The following is a 22737-nucleotide window of genomic DNA, read 5'->3' on the forward strand; positions in this document are numbered from 1 at the left end:
TTTTGACAATATTGTTAAAAAAATAATAATAATAGAGAACAGTAAATAATTTTAACATCATCGTTATTGTTAATATCATAGTTTTGAATAATGTGGGATGTTTTTGTATTCACAATGTTAAATCGGGTGGTACAGTCTGTTTATATGGGTGGTGAGGAGGTTTCGTGTAGGGATGAGGATGATTTTGTAGTTGTCGATACGACGCTTGAAGAACTTTGGCCCGGCGAGTTCGTTGACGGTATTGAGGTCGCTGACGAAGGTAAATACCTAACTATTGAATTATTATTAAAAAAAATCTCCACGCTTTCCAGTTTTAATACCGGAAATATTTTCACAATTTTAAATAAAAGTTAATTTGCTCTTTAATTTTCTGAATCGATTTCTTATTAGACATACCTAAAAACTCCCTTAAGTACGTTTTTTTTTAAGTTTAAGTGATACGGCTTGCACGGGAACCGCGTAATGAATAACTATTGAATTATAATAAATAAAAAAAACTCTAACCACAATTTTATTTTATGCAGAAAATACTTTACATTACTAAAACTATTTATAAACGGAATATTTACCATTTTTTTTGCTCGGTATATCGACGGGTCCTACGTATAGGGCCAATGTGAAAATTGACAACTTTTCAATACTCAAAGATTCAATTTGATATAATTTTTAACTGCTTCAAGTTATGTTATTGAAATTTTGCATAGTCACTATGACACCTAATATTCATTTTTCTAGCTAGATTGATTATATATTATTGGTTTTTTAGTTAATGTAATAAATACCTATATACACGACTTTTCATTTTGATTATATTGAAAAAATAACAGTAAAAAGGCCAATGAGTTCATTTTAGACGATCTACTCGGCAAAAACTAATTTTGAAAGAACGCTTCAGCCTGTTTTATCCCACAACTGGGCATAGGCCTCCACGCTGCTCCAATGCGGGTTGTCGGATCTATTCCCTACTATGAGTAACGATCGCTATCAGGTGTGCATGATAACAACCGGGACCGACGGCTTAACGTGCTCTCCGAGGCACGGTGGGGAGACCCACAAGGACTGCACATACACCCAGACCACGGCAAACACCTGTGTGGCTAATACAAATATTTGTCATGTGCGGAGATCTAACCCGCAACCGCCAGCGCAACAGGTACAATCCATGGCTGTGACCGTTGCGCTAACGCGGCGTCGTTTAAAAGAACGTGTATTTTAAAATTTTGAACGTATTCATATTTATAAAAAAATATTAAAAATAAATAAATTGCATAAATAAATGATAATAATATAATTATTTTATGACATATTTCACATTGACATTTATACGTTATCTTATTTGGTCATACAAAAATAGAAACAAATAAAACCATTAGACTTCTTTATTATTTTTTCCTATGGAATTATCGAAGTTTTTTAAGGGAATGACTATTAAATAATCAATACTTAATGTTAAGACCCTCCCAAAATCACGTCGGATGTCAACAAACTTATGATGATTATAATTTTTTTTTTTTATTATAGATACGTCAAACTAAGCTGATAATTAAAGTTAAGTAAAATAATATTAAAAGAAATAACAAATTATACTGTTTCGTAAAATCAAAACTTATTAAACATAATTAGAGATTCTTAGTACACGATCTAAGAGGAAAAAATAATAAAATAAAAATCAACAAAAAGATTAACAAAAAATAAACATCAAAAAACAAAACAAAATCACTCGTTGTAATCATTATCACTTGTAATAATCATTGAATTATCATTAGATACGACCAAGTGTTCGTAATACGTAATATGATAAACTGGTGGAATAATATTTTTTCGACATAAATCAATTAAATCCTTTTTTTTTTTGATGGATGGATTGGTAATAACTATTATAACATAATTTTAAAGGTATTTCCGATCTGTCAGCAATTTGTCGTCTTGTCCTAACAGAAACATTAGAAATGTCAATGCGGTTTTCCAAAGCATCTTCAGATATATCCAATTTGTAAAACAGGATGTACCTATGGTTCATGTTTACTGACACGAACTTGTTTGATTTTAGACCAAGGCACATTTTGACTTTCTGAATTTTAAGTCCCGTCAAAACAAACGCTTGCATCTTTTCAAAGTCAAAAGCCATGTTTTGAGCTACACCTATAATATTATAAGGCGATCCTTTTGTTTTAGCCCATCTTATTAGTGTACTCCACTCAGATGGTGTATAAATATTCTTGTCTTGAAGCTTTCTCAATGGTGGCATGTATGGAACCACCTTCATTTTGTGTATGTCCCTTTTCAAATAAAGTATGTTTAAATGTGAAATTTAAATGTGACCACATGATTAACATCGACTTTCGATGTTAATCATGTGGTCAAAAAATTAAAAATCATCAAAATTGGTACACCCAGTAAAAAGTTATGCGGATTTTCGAGAGTTTCCCTCGATTTCTCTGGGATCCCATCATCAGATCCTGGTTTCCTTATCATGGTACCACAGTAGGGATATATCCTTTCCAACAAAAAAAGAATGAAGAATGTGTGTGTGTGTGTGTTTTTTTTAAAATAAAACTAGTATAATGGCCAAAGGCCCTTTTATCCAGAATACAGGATTTTTTTTTAATTATATGTACAATAATCAACTATGCATTACGTAAATATCAGTTATTAACATACGATAATACTGTAAAAGAATGAAATACTTATAAAGCTCGGTGCATTTATTTTCGTAGTTTTTATAACCTAGTTCCTCAATCGAGCTACTATTATTTACATTACCAATTGCTAAATAAAAAATAGTATTTGCATCTATAAATGTGTATTTTTTTAAGCGCAACTTATATTAACTATTAACTAGTGTAAAAGAAAGCATTTAAAACAAAAAGTGAAAATGCTTAAATTGTTACATTGACCCTTATACGTAGGACCCCTCGATATGAGAAAAGAGGTAGTTCGGTGTGGACATTGCTAAAGTCGTCAAAACCTACCCGCAAATTTCAGTCTCTTGAACAAGACAGTCGCAAAAAACATGGTAAATATCCCGTTTACGAATAGTTTTAGTAATATTAGTAACCATGTTAATCTAAAATCTTATATAGGTACCTTACATTAATTTGTAAAATAGTTAACAGTCTTCAAACTGCTGGATCGATCGATTTATATCATAAAATAATTTTTAACAAAAAAAAAACCGACTTCAAACAGGAAACTAAAAAGTGAAAAATAAATTTACTTAGTACAAAGTAATTCGTATTTTGATTTAGTTAATCAGAAATGATTAAATAAATATTTTATAATTTTGAAGTCGGTGCCAAGTAAAACAATAACTACTCTAGTATCTACTCGTAAGTTGTATTCAGTTTTCTTTCATAATTTGTTTCATTGACTATTAGGTTGAATACTGTTATTATTCTGTTATTGTTTTGACATATCTAATAATATTTTTTTACTTGTTTCTTGTGTGTGTGTGTGTGTGTGTTGTTTGTATTTGTTATTGTAGCCAGGTTGTTGTAGTATTAGTGTTGGCAGTGGCGCCCAACGTGGGGCCGCGCTTTGTAGATTGAGTAGTCGTTGAAATAGAATAATAAACTATTTTTTTAAGTTATAAATTTTAATAGCACGCGGTCAGAAAACAGGGGGTAGGTTCGGAATCAGGCGCGTTAGGCACCTGATTTTCAGCCTTTATTTCCTTAGCTGGCCCACGCCGCGACAACGTACCTTAGAAGTAATATGGAAGGACACTGGCCTGACTAATTCCCGGTGATGATGGTCTTCAGTTCCGTCTTCGTCCGATGACCGGCGGAGATCTCCACCGGTGTAAATGCCGGTAATCAGACAGCCCGTTATTAATCGAGGGCAGTGACTCGATTTGTAGCAAAGTATAATTAAAGATATAAATCTTAAAGTAAAAATCCTGGAACGAAGAAAGTTCCGAGTCAGGAAAAGAACAATTCAGAAACCAGTGTCACAATTAGCAAAATAATAAATAATTACAATTTTCTCGTTAAGTTAAGAACACCAGCAATATGTAATTATAATAGATATCATGAGAACTCACCCCAGCGGGATTTAAGCCGAGTTAGGGTCGAGGTTAGGTCTCGAGGTTCGGCGGCAACGAAGTGCAAAGAAAAAGAGAAGCAAAGACACGCGAGCAAGGGAATAATGACAAGCAAAAGTCTATGCGTTAAGCATAGTCTGTATTTTTATAAATTATTAAGTTTAAATTTAGATATTAAATTATTTTATAATTTAAGGAGTAGACAGGAATATTAAATTTAGAATTTCTAATTACAATTAAATTGATTTTATTAAAGAAAGATCAATAATTACCAAAAAACATCAGCGGCATCTATCAAGTCCGTTAGAGAAAAACGCCGATATGAAACACCAATAGTCACGAAGTGTTGAAACATGCCGATAGATGGCGCCACAAGTAGAAGCATGATAAAAATAAAGTGAAAAAAACTTAACTTTTACTACAAGATCTTATTTATTAGAGTAACGTTCCAGCACAACGTTACATCATTATTAATTATTAAATTACTTTTTTGTAATAATATGGTATTTTTAAAGTCATTTCTATATCATCTTTAAAAGGAAGTACAAATGACTTACAAGTTACAATTATTTTCACTCTGATACAATGATTTAGTTCGCTCGCCTCAGCCGTAATATCCCACTGCTGGACTCTTTGCCCATGTACGATGAGGATCACAGCTTAATCCACCACGCTGCTCCAATACGGGTTGGCGGATAATTATTTAGTTATTTGAGCTTTATTAATAAACGCGCATTCAGTGCATATCTGTGCTAATGTAGACAAAGTAAAAGTCCTTAAAACGAATTTGTTAACCGACTTCCAAAAAAGGAGGAGGTTCTCAATTCGACTGTTTTTTTTTTTTTCTTTTTTATGTATGTTACATCAGAACTTGACCGGGTGGACCGATTTCGACAAATTTTGTTTTAATCGAAAGGTAGTGTGTGTCAATTGGTTCCATTTAAATTTATTTGAAATCTAACAACTACTTTTCGAGTTATATCTAATAATGCGTTTTTACTTGACGCTTTTTTCGTCGACCTACGTTGTATTATACCGCATAACTTTCTACTAGATGTACCGATTTTGATAATTCTTTTTTTGTTGGAAAGAGGATATCCCTAGTTTGGTACCATGATAAGGAAACCAGGATCTGATGATGGGATCCCAGAGAAATCGAGGGAAACTCTCGAAAATCCGCAATAACTTTTTACTGGGTATACCGATTTTGATAATTTTTGATTTAATCGAAAGCTGATGTTTATCATGTGGTCACATATAAATTTTATTGAGATCTGATAACTACTTTTTGAGTAATCTTTGATAACGCGTAGTTACTTGACTATTTTTTCGTCGATCTACGTTGTATTACTCGTCGATGTAAATGAAGTCGGTTTTTTTTTCGTTTGCGAGCAAACACAATTATTTTATTTGACAATTTTGGCAACTGTACGTCTGAGAATCTTAGCACCTCAATTCAGTAAATAAGTTTGCCTTAGTGCTTAAGAAAGAAACTATATTTGTCTTTATCTTAAATACTATACAAATTTTAATTAGTTATTTGTAAATAGAACGCTATCAGACATCATATTGGTATTAAAATTTTTGTTGTGTTAGTTCGATATTACCTCTTAAGTCAGGGGTGTCAAACTCAATTTTGCATTCGGCCATATATTAAATTTAGTAATCATATAGGCGGGCCAGATTCAAATAAAAAAAATGTACTGAGCTACATAACATTTTATTTATTTTATTATATAGTAAACGGTAGTTGAAAATTATATATTATACAATGTAAAATGCAAACGGTCCACGGCGTCCGTATCGTTGACATCCCTGTCTTAAGTCAACCAGTAAAGTTTTCAAATTCTGAATCAGTGTATTGTAGACGTAGTATGAAAATATTAAATATATTTTTTCTAGTGACAAACGGTGACACAGAGTTTCGTGATAGAGAGGAAGAGGCCGGCGACACTCTGCCGACGGACATGTCAGACACTAGCGACAGCGAACCAGATAAGCACAACAAGTTGGTAGCACTTATTTTACTTTACACCAGACACTAACAGCTTTAATATCAATCCAGTCGTAGCATTGGCGTAGGGCACAGCGGGAAATGCCCTGCTTGAAATTCGGAACAGCCTAACTGGGAAAGTTCCTCGACCTTGAAGACCATAAACAACAGAAGTGCTAAATAATACTGGTCTCAAGCACTGTTGTGTTCCTGTGGTGAGTAAGGTGCTCAGAGCTCCTGTGGAGGGTAAAAGTTTAGGGCTGGAAACGCGTTTGCAATTAGTGTTGCAGGCGTCCATAGGCTACGATATCCGGTGGGCGGTACGCTTATGAGCTGCCCTAATCTTATGAAATAAAAAAAAATTATACGAAACGTTCCTTTATTGGTGTAATAGAGAACTCTAAAAATTCCTAGCAAAGGCGAAGATGAGAAGTGCACGGTGGCACACGAGGGGAAGCTGCTTCTCCAGGAGGAGTTTCCCTTTAACATCGACCAGCTCTTCACCATGATCTTCACTAACTCCAAGTTCAATCTGGAACTTCTGGCGGCCAGGGGCACCACCGACTACGTGCAGGTTTGTTTGATTTCATTCAAATTTTTAACTAACGTCATTTTACACGGTAAAATTACATACTCGTATGTTTTTAATGATTTAATTATAGTTAAAAGTGAAGGTACCAGCGATTCGTAACTCTAAAAAAAACTGTTATTTATTAAAAGGGCAATTAAAGATTGCCCTCAAGTTAAATGTAAAAAAAAAAATGTTTTAATATCGCGTTAGTGTAAAATGTAATGATGTTATAATCGTATGATAATGAAATAAATATATAATAATGTAAGAGACTGTTTTCAATTGTATATACAGACAGTATCTTAATTAGAAAAAAATATATAACTTCGGCCATTAGAATCGAAATTCCTTATCTGAAACTTGTGAATTTAATAAAATAATGAATTCTGTACCTTTTATCGGATTATCTACAACGTTATACACTGTAATTTTTTTAAAAAGAATAAAATTTAATTGATGTTTTTTTAAGGCATACTGTTAGTATGGGCAAAAATGATTGATTGCATTTTAAAAGATCAAATTTCCTTTTCCTCTGTGTTGAAATAGAGCAAAAAGAATTTAGGAAAAATTTGAAAAACCCTTATGAAACAAAAATAAAAACGTTCCTGCGACCTGCTCGTGATCCATAATCTCCCAAAAATAATACTTTTCCTTTCCAACAATATTCCTTATCAATTATTTGTTTAAATCAGTATAATAAGATTAGCGTTTCTAATAATGATGAATATTTTTCAAGGCTCCATGGCAACCACAGAATGGCCTCAAATGTCGACAAGTAAACTACACACTGAGCTTGACGTCTGGACCCATGGGACCCAAAGAAGTACACGTCACTGAGACGCAGGTTTGACTTATTACATCATTTATTAACATTTAACTGGCATATTGTTCGGCACTGTTGAAAGCCATTTTAACCTGAAGAAGAAGAAGAACATTTAACTGCATCTATGTTCATAAAACTATAGTATGACATGATATTCTATCGTGCTTGTTATTATTATAAAAAAATACTTTTTCTTTGTTGTTGAGCCCCATACAACGTGTTTTGAAAGATGGCACGTTACCTACACTGAGTGATCGCTGCGGGTGATGAATAAATATGTCCTTTCGAGTCACCTTTAGTTTTTGATCGTTACAGCTACATATTGCCAAATATTCAATGGGAATCACAATGAAATGTTCAAAAACGATATTTGACTAAAAAACACCTAGCGGTACCCCACTGTATCACCCAGTAGTCGAGTAGTGAATGGCGCGTTATTTCATCTATTACTCGCGGTAGGTGATGAACAAATGCAGCCGGCCAGGCGCTGTGTACTCCATCAACTGCACCAGCGAGAACGCCGGCATCCCGTACGCCGACTACTTCAGCGTCCAGGCGCACTACTGCCTCGAGCGGCGGGGGGACGGCACCGCGCTGGCGCTGTACGGCCACGTTCACTACAAGAAGAGCATGTGGCCCCTAGTCAAAGGTGGGTCCGACTGCGCGATACTAAAGGCGCAGTTAGCGTTGTGAATGTCGGAGACGTTCCGGTTGCAGTAAGTACCAAAAATGTAGCGTTATTCCGACGTTTAACGGCTAGTTTTTTGATTTTGGTGTGCAATTAGTGATCATCCATAAATTACGTTACATTTTAAGAGGGGTGTGACACTGTGTGGAGGGATGGAAAGGGGTCAAAAATAATGTGACGTAATGTTTCAAAATATATGTATGTAATTGTAAGTAATTTGAACTACATATCTATCAATAATCAAACATAAAAATTAAAATTGGTTTTATTGGCAAATTGATGACCGTTCATGTCCAGGACCAAAGAACAAGACCTATTTCCCTCCGGCGTGGGGTAAAACAGGGAGATGTAATATCACCGAAACTGTTTACCACTGCGCTGGAGGATGTCTTTAAGAACTTGGATTGGGGGAACGAGGCATCAACGTCAACGGTGAATTCATCACTCACCTTCGTTTTGCCGACGATATTGTCATCTTTGCGGAGACGTTGGATGAGTTAGGCCAAATGCTGGCCGGCCTAAACGAGCCCTCCCAGCGTGTCGGTCTCTGTATGAACTTGGACAAAACGAAAGTTATGTTTAACAACCGAGTCATACCGAGACCGGTATCGGTCGATGGTACCCTTCTCGAAGTTGTTCAGGAGTATATTTACCTAGGCCATATTATCCAACTAGTCCGCAACAACTTCGAGAAGGAGGCCGATAGGAGGATTCGATTGGGCTGGGCGGCGTTTGGCAAGCTTCGTCGAGTCTTCACTTCGAAGATTCCGCAATGCTTGAAGACAAAAGTCTTCGAGCAATGCGTCCTGCTTATGTTAAAATACGGAGTCGAGACGTGGACACTGACAAAGGGACTGGTCCATAATTGATTGCTTGGGGTTTCTTTCAAAAATATGATTAGAAATGAGACTATCCGCGAGAGAACGAAAGTAGCCGACATAGCCCGCAGAATTAGCAAGTTGAAGTGGCAGTGGGCTGGTCATCTGTGTCGCAGGACCGATGGCCGTTGGAGCATACGGGTCCTGGAGTGGAGACCGCTGTAAGGTTATGTCATCGGAGATATGAAAACGACTGGATCTATTCTAATCTGATTTATTACTGTCCTCCTCTCAAACGTTACACATTATTATATAAGTACTTATTAAGGCACTCTAACGCTGCTACTACATATAATATCTATATAACATTTACTTACACACTACACCGCGTCTTGGTAAAAGCACTGTGGGACGTCTTCCGGCCCGTTGGACCGACGATCTACGTAAGATTGCTGGTGTAGGCTGGATGTGTAGTCGGAAAACCAGGATGTCTGGCGCGAAATTGGGAAGGCCTATATCCAGCAGTGGACTGCAATAGGTTGAGCTGATGATGAGCTGATGCTATTTTCAAAAAAGTCGTTGCCAAAATGGAATCGAACCAAACGTGGTCACCCGCAGCGTTCCTGGAGAAGAACGCGATCAACGGGCTGGAGGAGTTCGGCCGCCTGCTGGCCGCGCGCCTGCGCGCCGCCGCGCGCCCCGCGCCCGCGCCCACCGCGCGCGTGCGCCCGCGCCGCCGCCGCCGGGACGGTGGGTACACACTGCCTCTACCTCACGCCGACACCGCGACACGCTGGTGGTGGCTTCATATAAAAATAATTAATTGTGGTTTTCATATTACGGCAGCAGCGGGCGAGGTGGGCGGCGCGGTGGCGCCAGCGGTGGGCGGCGCGCGGGCGGGCGGCTCGGGCGGCGTGGCGCGCTGGCTGCTGCTGGCGCTGGGCGCGCTGCTGCTGCTCAACGCGCTGCTGTACTGGCGCCTCGACCGCGCCGACCGCGCGCTCGACCTCGACCATCTGCACTCCAGGTGCGTACCTTGCCTGTTGCCTTACTATTACTAGTAATGGTAACAACGCATCCTTTGGCGGTCTGCATATACCACCTACTAACCATAGGAATACTATATAAAAACAGTATTACTTGGCCGTGATGTTCTGTAAGTTTGAGATTCTTCTCTAGTCGGGCCACTGTTCCTGCTGTACTATGCCCCAATTAAGTTTCTGTTTTAGTGTATGTAACCTTTAGTGGTGTAATATAATTGATTTAATGAACACACGGTCCGAAGTATAGAGATGTGGTCACCGGCCCGCAGGATGAGCTCGCTGTCGGAGGCGCAGGCGGCGCAGTGGGCGCGCGCGCTGGAGCGGCACTCGCGGCGCCAGCGCGGACAGCTGCTGGCCTGGCGCGCCGCGCTCGAGCGCGCCGTGCGCCTGCTCGCGCAGGTACACAGCACAGGGTGCCCGGATATATTCACAGGATGAGCTCGCTGTCGGAGGCGCAGTGGGCGCGCGCGCTGGAGCGGCACTCGCGGCGCCAGCGCGGACAGCTGCTGGCCTGGCGCGCCGCGCTCGAGCGCGCCGTGCGCCTGCTCGCGCAGGTACACAGCACAGGGTGCCCGGATATATTCACAGGATGAGCTCGCTGTCGGAGGCGCAGGCGGCGCAGTGGGCGCGCGCGCTGGAGCGGCACTCGCGGCGCCAGCGCGGACAGCTGCTGGCCTGGCGCGCCGCGCTCGAGCGCGCCGTGCGCCTGCTCGCGCAGGTACACAGCACAGGGTGCCCGGATATATTCACAGGATGAGCTCGCTGTCGGAGGCGCAGGCGGCGCAGTGGGCGCGCGCGCTGGAGCGGCACTCGCGGCGCCAGCGCGGACAGCTGCTGGCCTGGCGCGCCGCGCTCGAGCGCGCCGTGCGCCTGCTCGCGCAGGTACACAGCACAGGGTGCCCGGATATATTCACAGGATGAGCTCGCTGTCGGAGGCGCAGGCGGCGCAGTGGGCGCGCGCGCTGGAGCGGCACTCGCGGCGCCAGCGCGGACAGCTGCTGGCCTGGCGCGCCGCGCTCGAGCGCGCCGTGCGCCTGCTCGCGCAGGTACACAGCACAGGGTGCCCGGATATATTCACAGGATGAGCTCGCTGTCGGAGGCGCAGTGGGCGCGCGCGCTGGAGCGGCACTCGCGGCGCCAGCGCGGACAGCTGCTGGCCTGGCGCGCCGCGCTCGAGCGCGCCGTGCGCCTGCTCGCGCAGGTACACAGCACAGGGTGCCCGGATATATTCACAGGATGAGCTCGCTGTCGGAGGCGCAGTGGGCGCGCGCGCTGGAGCGGCACTCGCGGCGCCAGCGCGGACAGCTGCTGGCCTGGCGCGCCGCGCTCGAGCGCGCCGTGCGCCTGCTCGCGCAGGTACACAGCACAGGGTGCCCGGATATATTCACAGGATGAGCTCGCTGTCGGAGGCGCAGTGGGCGCGCGCGCTGGAGCGGCACTCGCGGCGCCAGCGCGGACAGCTGCTGGCCTGGCGCGCCGCGCTCGAGCGCGCCGTGCGCCTGCTCGCGCAGGTACACAGCACAGGGTGCCCGGATATATTCACAGGATGAGCTCGCTGTCGGAGGCGCAGTGGGCGCGCGCGCTGGAGCGGCACTCGCGGCGCCAGCGCGGACAGCTGCTGGCCTGGCGCGCCGCGCTCGAGCGCGCCGTGCGCCTGCTCGCGCAGGTACACAGCACAGGGTGCCCGGATATATTCACAGGATGAGCTCGCTGTCGGAGGCGCAGTGGGCGCGCGCGCTGGAGCGGCACTCGCGGCGCCAGCGCGGACAGCTGCTGGCCTGGCGCGCCGCGCTCGAGCGCGCCGTGCGCCTGCTCGCGCAGGTACACAGCACAGGGTGCCCGGATATATTCACAGGATGAGCTCGCTGTCGGAGGCGCAGTGGGCGCGCGCGCTGGAGCGGCACTCGCGGCGCCAGCGCGGACAGCTGCTGGCCTGGCGCGCCGCGCTCGAGCGCGCCGTGCGCCTGCTCGCGCAGGTACACAGCACAGGGTGCCCGGATATATTCACAGGATGAGCTCGCTGTCGGAGGCGCAGGCGGCGCAGTGGGCGCGCGCGCTGGAGCGGCACTCGCGGCGCCAGCGCGGACAGCTGCTGGCCTGGCGCGCCGCGCTCGAGCGCGCCGTGCGCCTGCTCGCGCAGGTACACAGCACAGGGTGCCCGGATATATTCACAGGATGAGCTCGCTGTCGGAGGCGCAGGCGGCGCAGTGGGCGCGCGCGCTGGAGCGGCACTCGCGGCGCCAGCGCGGACAGCTGCTGGCCTGGCGCGCCGCGCTCGAGCGCGCCGTGCGCCTGCTCGCGCAGGTACACAGCACAGGGTGCCCGGATATATTCACAGGATGAGCTCGCTGTCGGAGGCGCAGTGGGCGCGCGCGCTGGAGCGGCACTCGCGGCGCCAGCGCGGACAGCTGCTGGCCTGGCGCGCCGCGCTCGAGCGCGCCGTGCGCCTGCTCGCGCAGGTACACAGCACAGGGTGCCCGGATATATTCACAGGATGAGCTCGCTGTCGGAGGCGCAGTGGGCGCGCGCGCTGGAGCGGCACTCGCGGCGCCAGCGCGGACAGCTGCTGGCCTGGCGCGCCGCGCTCGAGCGCGCCGTGCGCCTGCTCGCGCAGGTACACAGCACAGGGTGCCCGGATATATTCACAGGATGAGCTCGCTGTCGGAGGCGCAGGCGGCGCAGTGGGCGCGCGCGCTGGAGCGGCACTCGCGGCGCCAGCGCGGACAGCTGCTGGCCTGGCGCGCCGCGCTCGAGCGCGCCGTGCGCCTGCTCGCGCAGGTACACAGCACAGGGTGCCCGGATATATTCACAGGATGAGCTCGCTGTCGGAGGCGCAGTGGGCGCGCGCGCTGGAGCGGCACTCGCGGCGCCAGCGCGGACAGCTGCTGGCCTGGCGCGCCGCGCTCGAGCGCGCCGTGCGCCTGCTCGCGCAGGTACACAGCACAGGGTGCCCGGATATATTCACAGGATGAGCTCGCTGTCGGAGGCGCAGGCGGCGCAGTGGGCGCGCGCGCTGGAGCGGCACTCGCGGCGCCAGCGCGGACAGCTGCTGGCCTGGCGCGCCGCGCTCGAGCGCGCCGTGCGCCTGCTCGCGCAGGTACACAGCACAGGGTGCCCGGATATATTCACAGGATGAGCTCGCTGTCGGAGGCGCAGTGGGCGCGCGCGCTGGAGCGGCACTCGCGGCGCCAGCGCGGACAGCTGCTGGCCTGGCGCGCCGCGCTCGAGCGCGCCGTGCGCCTGCTCGCGCAGGTACACAGCACAGGGTGCCCGGATATATTCACAGGATGAGCTCGCTGTCGGAGGCGCAGTGGGCGCGCGCGCTGGAGCGGCACTCGCGGCGCCAGCGCGGACAGCTGCTGGCCTGGCGCGCCGCGCTCGAGCGCGCCGTGCGCCTGCTCGCGCAGGTACACAGCACAGGGTGCCCGGATATATTCACAGGATGAGCTCGCTGTCGGAGGCGCAGGCGGCGCAGTGGGCGCGCGCGCTGGAGCGGCACTCGCGGCGCCAGCGCGGACAGCTGCTGGCCTGGCGCGCCGCGCTCGAGCGCGCCGTGCGCCTGCTCGCGCAGGTACACAGCACAGGGTGCCCGGATATATTCACAGGATGAGCTCGCTGTCGGAGGCGCAGTGGGCGCGCGCGCTGGAGCGGCACTCGCGGCGCCAGCGCGGACAGCTGCTGGCCTGGCGCGCCGCGCTCGAGCGCGCCGTGCGCCTGCTCGCGCAGGTACACAGCACAGGGTGCCCGGATATATTCACAGGATGAGCTCGCTGTCGGAGGCGCAGTGGGCGCGCGCGCTGGAGCGGCACTCGCGGCGCCAGCGCGGACAGCTGCTGGCCTGGCGCGCCGCGCTCGAGCGCGCCGTGCGCCTGCTCGCGCAGGTACACAGCACAGGGTGCCCGGATATATTCACAGGATGAGCTCGCTGTCGGAGGCGCAGTGGGCGCGCGCGCTGGAGCGGCACTCGCGGCGCCAGCGCGGACAGCTGCTGGCCTGGCGCGCCGCGCTCGAGCGCGCCGTGCGCCTGCTCGCGCAGGTACACAGCACAGGGTGCCCGGATATATTCACAGGATGAGCTCGCTGTCGGAGGCGCAGGCGGCGCAGTGGGCGCGCGCGCTGGAGCGGCACTCGCGGCGCCAGCGCGGACAGCTGCTGGCCTGGCGCGCCGCGCTCGAGCGCGCCGTGCGCCTGCTCGCGCAGGTACACAGCACAGGGTGCCCGGATATATTCACAGGATGAGCTCGCTGTCGGAGGCGCAGGCGGCGCAGTGGGCGCGCGCGCTGGAGCGGCACTCGCGGCGCCAGCGCGGACAGCTGCTGGCCTGGCGCGCCGCGCTCGAGCGCGCCGTGCGCCTGCTCGCGCAGGTACACAGCACAGGGTGCCCGGATATATTCACAGGATGAGCTCGCTGTCGGAGGCGCAGTGGGCGCGCGCGCTGGAGCGGCACTCGCGGCGCCAGCGCGGACAGCTGCTGGCCTGGCGCGCCGCGCTCGAGCGCGCCGTGCGCCTGCTCGCGCAGGTACACAGCACAGGGTGCCCGGATATATTCACAGGATGAGCTCGCTGTCGGAGGCGCAGTGGGCGCGCGCGCTGGAGCGGCACTCGCGGCGCCAGCGCGGACAGCTGCTGGCCTGGCGCGCCGCGCTCGAGCGCGCCGTGCGCCTGCTCGCGCAGGTACACAGCACAGGGTGCCCGGATATATTCACAGGATGAGCTCGCTGTCGGAGGCGCAGTGGGCGCGCGCGCTGGAGCGGCACTCGCGGCGCCAGCGCGGACAGCTGCTGGCCTGGCGCGCCGCGCTCGAGCGCGCCGTGCGCCTGCTCGCGCAGGTACACAGCACAGGGTGCCCGGATATATTCACAGGATGAGCTCGCTGTCGGAGGCGCAGGCGGCGCAGTGGGCGCGCGCGCTGGAGCGGCACTCGCGGCGCCAGCGCGGACAGCTGCTGGCCTGGCGCGCCGCGCTCGAGCGCGCCGTGCGCCTGCTCGCGCAGGTACACAGCACAGGGTGCCCGGATATATTCACAGGATGAGCTCGCTGTCGGAGGCGCAGGCGGCGCAGTGGGCGCGCGCGCTGGAGCGGCACTCGCGGCGCCAGCGCGGACAGCTGCTGGCCTGGCGCGCCGCGCTCGAGCGCGCCGTGCGCCTGCTCGCGCAGGTACACAGCACAGGGTGCCCGGATATATTCACAGGATGAGCTCGCTGTCGGAGGCGCAGGCGGCGCAGTGGGCGCGCGCGCTGGAGCGGCACTCGCGGCGCCAGCGCGGACAGCTGCTGGCCTGGCGCGCCGCGCTCGAGCGCGCCGTGCGCCTGCTCGCGCAGGTACACAGCACAGGCTGCCCGGATATATTCACAGGATGAGCTCGCTGTCGGAGGCGCAGTGGGCGCGCGCGCTGGAGCGGCACTCGCGGCGCCAGCGCGGACAGCTGCTGGCCTGGCGCGCCGCGCTCGAGCGCGCCGTGCGCCTGCTCGCGCAGGTACACAGCACAGGGTGCCCGGATATATTCACAGGATGAGCTCGCTGTCGGAGGCGCAGGCGGCGCAGTGGGCGCGCGCGCTGGAGCGGCACTCGCGGCGCCAGCGCGGACAGCTGCTGGCCTGGCGCGCCGCGCTCGAGCGCGCCGTGCGCCTGCTCGCGCAGGTACACAGCACAGGGTGCCCGGATATATTCACAGGATGAGCTCGCTGTCGGAGGCGCAGGCGGCGCAGTGGGCGCGCGCGCTGGAGCGGCACTCGCGGCGCCAGCGCGGACAGCTGCTGGCCTGGCGCGCCGCGCTCGAGCGCGCCGTGCGCCTGCTCGCGCAGGTACACAGCACAGGGTGCCCGGATATATTCACAGGATGAGCTCGCTGTCGGAGGCGCAGGCGGCGCAGTGGGCGCGCGCGCTGGAGCGGCACTCGCGGCGCCAGCGCGGACAGCTGCTGGCCTGGCGCGCCGCGCTCGAGCGCGCCGTGCGCCTGCTCGCGCAGGTACACAGCACAGGGTGCCCGGATATATTCACAGGATGAGCTCGCTGTCGGAGGCGCAGTGGGCGCGCGCGCTGGAGCGGCACTCGCGGCGCCAGCGCGGACAGCTGCTGGCCTGGCGCGCCGCGCTCGAGCGCGCCGTGCGCCTGCTCGCGCAGGTACACAGCACAGGGTGCCCGGATATATTCACAGGATGAGCTCGCTGTCGGAGGCGCAGTGGGCGCGCGCGCTGGAGCGGCACTCGCGGCGCCAGCGCGGACAGCTGCTGGCCTGGCGCGCCGCGCTCGAGCGCGCCGTGCGCCTGCTCGCGCAGGTACACAGCACAGGGTGCCCGGATATATTCACAGGATGAGCTCGCTGTCGGAGGCGCAGGCGGCGCAGTGGGCGCGCGCGCTGGAGCGGCACTCGCGGCGCCAGCGCGGACAGCTGCTGGCCTGGCGCGCCGCGCTCGAGCGCGCCGTGCGCCTGCTCGCGCAGGTACACAGCACAGGGTGCCCGGATATATTCACAGGATGAGCTCGCTGTCGGAGGCGCAGTGGGCGCGCGCGCTGGAGCGGCACTCGCGGCGCCAGCGCGGACAGCTGCTGGCCTGGCGCGCCGCGCTCGAGCGCGCCGTGCGCCTGCTCGCGCAGGTACACAGCACAGGGGGCCCGGATATATTCACAGGATGAGCTCGCTGTCTATTATTATCTGAGTCTATCAACTCTTAGTTTAAATTAGTGCAATAAATCTCGTCCAAACCACAGTTCCGTGTGTTCAACCCGGTAGTTTTATTTAAAAAGTGAAATCAGTGCAACGCTACCGAGCCCCTATAATCAACTAGTTTAATTTTCGGTTCTCGAAATTTTACGCTGCTATAAATTTAATTTCAGACGGAGCAAGCGTTGGCTAAACTTCTAGAGACGATCAAGCCGGTGCTAGAGAGAGACGAGCCCGAGACGCGCGAGGATCTTTGAAGGTCATAGGTGTGACGTCACTACTGGACAGTTCGACGTCACCGTGACGTCAATTGGAAGATTTAAAGTTACAGCAGACAACTTGACGTTACAGCTGGAAAGTGTGATGTCACAACTGCACAGTGTGACATATGTGTGACGTTTAACGGATCGTCACGGTCAACCATTTGATTCGCGGTTGTATAGCATAATTCTATTTTAATCTTTCGAGACGTAATAAGGACAGTCCGAATGACCAGAATTAGACGGAATACGTATTTACTATTTTAAGTAACAAAGTCCTATTGATATTTAGAGTATATGTATGTTTAGTAGTATCGAAGATCTATTGCATTCTAGTGCCCTATCGCACTCATCGAAGGTACAATACTTATATAGTAACGAGAGAGTACTTATATTTGATGATAAAAATTTAAATTTACTGTCAAATTATAATAATTTGCACGTTCGTGCTGTGATATTATGTATAGAAGTTTGGTTATGGGTGGTTTTAGTTATTGTGACAACTGTCAACCTGTCAACAACACTGACAGATTAAAAGGCGCGCTGTCAGGATTTCTGTCGACAGGTTATAATTGTTTCAGAGGCACTAAGGGGCGTCCATAAATTACGTGAGGTGTTTTTTTAAATTTTCTGTCCCAACCCCGCCCCCCCCCCCCCTGGTGAGATGTCGTGAGATTTTATTCAACCTCCTCCCCCATGCGCCAATCTCACGTGAGATTTTGAAAAATGTGGGTTTCTTACGTAAACGCGTTGGATTGTTATTGTAAAAACAAAAAAAAATTGCTTCGTGATTTTATTTACGACTAAGACTAGTAATCAGACACAATCAACAAATCAGACAGTCAGTAGATGTATAACGTCGAAGTATGAATGAAATTATTTTCTTTCGAACGAATTAGCGAATGATATTAATCGTATTCCGATTACGCTTAAAATTAAATCTTAAGCATGTACAATCTGGATTAAATGGACCCAAATAGTATTTTTTTTTTGTTTCAATCAGAAAAAATTGCGTGATATTTGCCGCGGCCTCCCCACTCTTTAACGTAAGATTAGATGAGCTTTTACTCGACCCCCTCCCCCCCCTTAAACATCTCACGTGTACGGTGAACGACCGTACATCACGTATTTTATGAACGCCCCTTAGAGATATCCAGTAGACCAATCAATGAATATATTAAGATGAATTTAATTATTGTTATGGTTTCAGTATTTTGAAATAGGATCAAATTAAAGAGGGCGGTATACTTCATTGCATTTTTATAAAATTAAAACATAACAGAGGCTTTCAGATTTCTTAAACAGAGTATAGTGTAATAATTACATTATTTTTAATTCGATATTCATATTATTTTATGGATTGGGCTACTTTTTGAGTGCCATAAGATAAGATGGCATACTGATCAGCGCTGGGTTAGCCCTTGAGTCGACATTTTGAGTTGTTTAACAAAACCGGGGGGTGGGGGGTTAGGGATATCGATTCCAGGTGTCAAAGCAATAGATATGTGTAAGGATATACAAGACGCCCGTAATAAGTTACACAAAGTGTTTAAGGTATATGAAAATTTAACCCTTTGACTGGTAGAGACGTTTTTCAGTGTCATTGAAATAATAAGTAAATTTTTCGGTTCATTGCACCTTATTTTATTTATAAAAAATGTTTAAAAAAATTTTTTATTCTTAGTTATAGAAAAAAACATGGTGGCAACAGGATTGCCACTGCTGGTACAGGGGATACCATTATTGATCATTTTGATGAAACAATTTGAAACAGGGTGTAATGCAAAGGGCTACTTCGCACCGATCACACTGTATTTTAGACCTTTTATTGTTGACTTTGGTGCTGCAGTAGCGACAGCGTTTATATCCATCTGTTTCTTCAGGCCAGTGCTCACCAAGTCTTCCAAATCTTACTTCATGTGGAACTCCAAACTTCTGTTTTTGTCTTTCTCCACTTTCATTTACTTTTTTCTTTTTAGACACATAATTGGGCAATGACTTGAATGGCCGTTTTCTATAAGTAGTATTATCCACCAACTCCCTTGCAAGAGCCAGTCTAAAGTCTTTTTGTTTCATTCTGTTGTGGACTCTTGTATTATTTTTGTGCAAAATATGAGCATTGGTAATTGCAACATCAACTAAAAAATAAAAAATTCTTTTCCACCATTTTCGACTTTTTCTACCAACATTGTACTGACCTCTTTGTTGGTCAAAACGGTCCACCCCTCCCATACGAGCTGTATATTCTGTTATCAATACAGGGCACTTGATAGATTTTTTAGACCCATCTTTTTGTGTTCTATTACATGTTTTTTTTAATTTTGGGTGGAAAGCTGTGCTCACCACAGTAACTGGCTTTGTGTCTTTCCAAACAGCAAAACCAACATTCCCTCTGACCCTCCATTTCCACTTCCCCTTTTTCATTTTCTTGATTTTTGTGCTTTCCTTTTTTGCTACCTCTGAAAGTCTTTGATCTTCTTCTTTGTCACCAGTATTTTTAGGTTTTTTCACTAAAAGAGGTAAACCAACACGCTCGGTTCTAATTGTGGCTGTACTGTAGACGCCATTTTCATAGAGGTATTGAAGAAGGTCAACACTGGAAAAATAATTATCAAATGCAACATGACCTAAATAATCTTTTGTAAGAAGAGATTCACACAAGGATTTTACTACTTTCTCCCCCAGTCCAGTTTCGCTTGTATCTGTTTTGCCAGTATATATTTCATATTGGTATAAATATCCAGTAGTGCTGTCAGCTCTGCACCATACCTTGAACCCCCTCTTTATCGGTTTCATTGGCATGTATTGTTTGAGGGTTGATCTACCCTTAAATTTTATCATACATTCATCAATGCTTTGGGAATTTGTTTGTACTGCATTTCTTTGACACAGAATGTTCAACCGATCAACAAGTGGTCTCACTTTATACATTTTGTCGAAATTTGGACTATTTCTAAGTGGCATTTGTGAGTTATCATTTACATGTAAAAATTTTAATATTTTTTGAAATCTCTGTAAAGTCATCGTTTCAGCTATTTCTATAACTTGTAATATGGGGTCACTGGACCAATAGTCTTCAATTGTTGGAAGTTTATGAATACCCATCTGTATGATCATACCAAGGAATGCTTTGAATTCGCCCTCTGATAACTCCTGCCAGTTTTGTGCGTTACAAGATGCTGCATATCTGTTTGTCTGTTCAACTATATTCTTCACAACTTCTTCATCAAAAAAAAGTTCAAAATATGTTATAGGTCTTGTTCTATTAGGTAAACTTCTACTTGAGCGTAATGGCACAGAATCGAAAAATTCTATAGAGGGACTTTGTTCCCAATCTTGTTTTTTCCAGTCGATTTCATCTTCATCAGAGTTTTCATCTGATGATGAAGAAAAATCTGAAAGAGTGTCTATAATATCTTGTCTGTCAGCAGGAGTAAAGAAACTTTCATTAGACGTTGAAGGTTGGACTAATATAGAAGGTGATTGTGATCTTTCAGGCAAATCAGTAGAACTGTTGGTAATTGTTGTACTAAGCAATAAATCTTCACCTACTAAAATTCGTTCCAGGTCAGTATTATTAGCACTTTCATTATCTGATACCTCAGCATCGTCTTCAGACACCATGCCATCAGGAAACCCAAAGAGATCTTCGAGCTCCTCTTCTATTTGACGGTCCGTCAGTTGCTTTTTTCTACTCATTATCTGAAAAAATAAAATATATAGTGATAACTAATTAATTAAATAAGCACACAACAATGAAATTCCTCAGTAGCACTAAAATATATATTCAAACTAAAGGAGTGAACTTATAGTTAGTGGTAGGTACGAAACTGGTAGTGGCAGCTCTATTGCCACCATATTTGACGTCGTTTTACAAGAAAACTATGAACTAATTTGCTGAAATAATGGCTGAAATGCTTAGTATATATCTTCTAATATAAGAATTATAAAAATACTTACGAAAACTGTGGCACTTTTCAGAGATTTTTGTTGATTTACTGGTCATCGAAAAACAACCTCAATACTAAACTTCGCCGTCGTCTGTCACAAATCGTAAACGTCAATCACCTGTTGCTTTTTTTTTAGATAGCGTAAGGGTACGTTCGAAAAATAGTTTCAAAAACATTCTAACGATTATGTGTTACCAGATGTAAATAATATTTTTTTAATCATGGTGGCACACATATAGCCACCACCAGTCAAAGGGTTAAAGGATTTTGTTGTATTAGTACAGTAAGGAAAGTGTGCGCTTTTAGTTTTTATAATTTTTACAAGTCGTAAATATATTTGTGGTAGCAGTTATATGCTTAGAGCATTTTAGACTTATTTGCTCACGGAAATCACGATAAATTGTTTATAGTGCCGGCTTTTTGCACGTATCCACTTGGATTTTTATAATATGTATTATACAAAATAAATTGATGAAATTGTCACTAATGTATGGTATGATTTAAATTTCGTAATCGTTCTTAGTTTCCCAATATATATGTAGTTGTACAGGCATTCCTTTATATAGTAGTTTTATCAATTTTTTTTTTATTTGAGAATTAATTAAAAAAAAAAAAACAAATCTTATTTTATGGACGTAAATTCTATTTTTGTATCTATTTCGTGTTATACATTTCTTGAATTTTTGCCTTCGACTTTTTAGGATATTTTTGAAATGTTTAGAAGTTAGCGTCGTACAGCTGAGCTTTGAACGTCGAAATTTCATAATCAATCTTTCTTAGTGTTTACTTATGGTGATGGGGATGGTGATACACACAACATAGAAATGCAGAAACTTTCCCATAAAAAGGCAAAAAGAATTTATTTTGATGAACTTTCCGTTTAGTTTTTTAATTTAGTGTAATTTGATCCTACATGTAACAATTGTACTTTGCTTAGTATTTCTTAATTTCAGAGCTTCTATTGTTTAAAATTAGATTAGCAATTTCCTGTAAAATGCAAAAATGTTTACAATTTGATTCGTCTCTAAAATTTTTGTTTATAATGTAACTAGATCACGTTGAGTGACGACTTGTTGTGTCCATTATTGTACGTAAATGTAGTGTTTTACGAATTTATTCAAACGTCGTATTTGAAGCTTTTGGGACCACGCTTAGATGAGTAATGCCATCGATTTAAAATTAAAAATAAAGTATTTATCTATTTCTATACATGTTTGTCCAGAGGGCTTCAAATTCGATTCATTATACCTTTGTTGAAGTATCCAGAATATCCAAGTTTCCATTTAGATAAATAAATTTAATAATTAGGTATATGTACATATATTTATTAATTTTAACAACATTAAATATAACAAAAGTTATCAAGTAGAAAGATGTATTATATTTCAAATTGTAACTTAGGAATATTCAATTCGATTGATCGGTGCTTTTAATTTAATAATTTATCTATCGGTTTATTTGTGATTTTTTTTTTATTATTTGTGAAATATAGTTTTGTATATATTTAAATTCATTCCAAGATTAATATCGATCTGATGTTATAGTTAATCGAACTATTTGTATAGATTCCTACTAGTTGTTTAGCCGTTGCGAGGATCGTAAGATCTTGCCAAAGAATGTGATGCGTGAAGGTGGCACAAATTTAGACGAGGAACCAGGATATTTGTTAGACAATTCTATTCTCAGTATTGAATAAAATATTTTAATGTAAATTTATTGTATTTTCATTTATAAGTTAAAATAAAACGACATGTATTCATTTTGAAATATTTATTGAGAACTTGAAAGAACTTACCTTAAAGAAAATTATGTTATCTAATAATATATTATTTCTTACCTTTTCAACATACAAGAATTGTTTCTTTCAGGTGTCGCGGTGTCGAAG

The 22737-nt window shown here is 46.6% G+C and overlaps 2 protein-coding genes across 2 annotated transcripts in view; one reads left to right on the top strand and one right to left on the bottom strand.

The window, feature by feature from the left end:
* The window catches only part of LOC123658293 (protein Aster-B-like), a 56594-nt gene extending 39695 nt beyond the window's left edge, over positions 1 to 16899 (top strand). Inside the window, exons 10-17 of the mRNA XM_045593730.1 lie at positions 5945 to 6050; positions 6450 to 6609; positions 7343 to 7450; positions 7889 to 8078; positions 9554 to 9685; positions 9782 to 9962; positions 10221 to 10377; positions 16816 to 16899. Of these exons, the coding sequence (XP_045449686.1) occupies positions 5945 to 6050; positions 6450 to 6609; positions 7343 to 7450; positions 7889 to 8078; positions 9554 to 9685; positions 9782 to 9962; positions 10221 to 10377; positions 16816 to 16899 (1118 nt within the window). The remainder of the gene's footprint in view (positions 1 to 5944; positions 6051 to 6449; positions 6610 to 7342; positions 7451 to 7888; positions 8079 to 9553; positions 9686 to 9781; positions 9963 to 10220; positions 10378 to 16815) is intronic.
* A 1564-nt stretch (positions 16900 to 18463) lies between these two features.
* Positions 18464 to 21047, bottom strand: LOC123658378 (piggyBac transposable element-derived protein 4-like). The gene is made up of 2 exons (XM_045593810.1): positions 20863 to 21047; positions 18464 to 20604 (listed from the first exon to the last, which is right to left on the bottom strand). The coding sequence occupies exon 2, from the start codon at positions 20599 to 20601 to the stop codon at positions 18643 to 18645; it is 1959 nt and encodes a 652-aa protein (XP_045449766.1). The 5' UTR covers positions 20602 to 20604; positions 20863 to 21047; the 3' UTR covers positions 18464 to 18642.
* Positions 21048 to 22737: the final 1690 nt, after the last annotated feature.

The sequence above is a fragment of the Melitaea cinxia genome, chromosome 12 (assembly GCF_905220565.1).
Source record: "Melitaea cinxia chromosome 12, ilMelCinx1.1, whole genome shotgun sequence".
Classification (NCBI taxonomy): domain Eukaryota; kingdom Metazoa; phylum Arthropoda; class Insecta; order Lepidoptera; family Nymphalidae; genus Melitaea; species Melitaea cinxia.

What these genes read in the sequence shown, in the direction of transcription:
- LOC123658378 (XM_045593810.1), bottom strand. Translation starts at nt 20,601, where the DNA reads ATGAGTAGAAAAAAGCAACTGACGGACCGTCAAATAGAAGAGGAGCTC.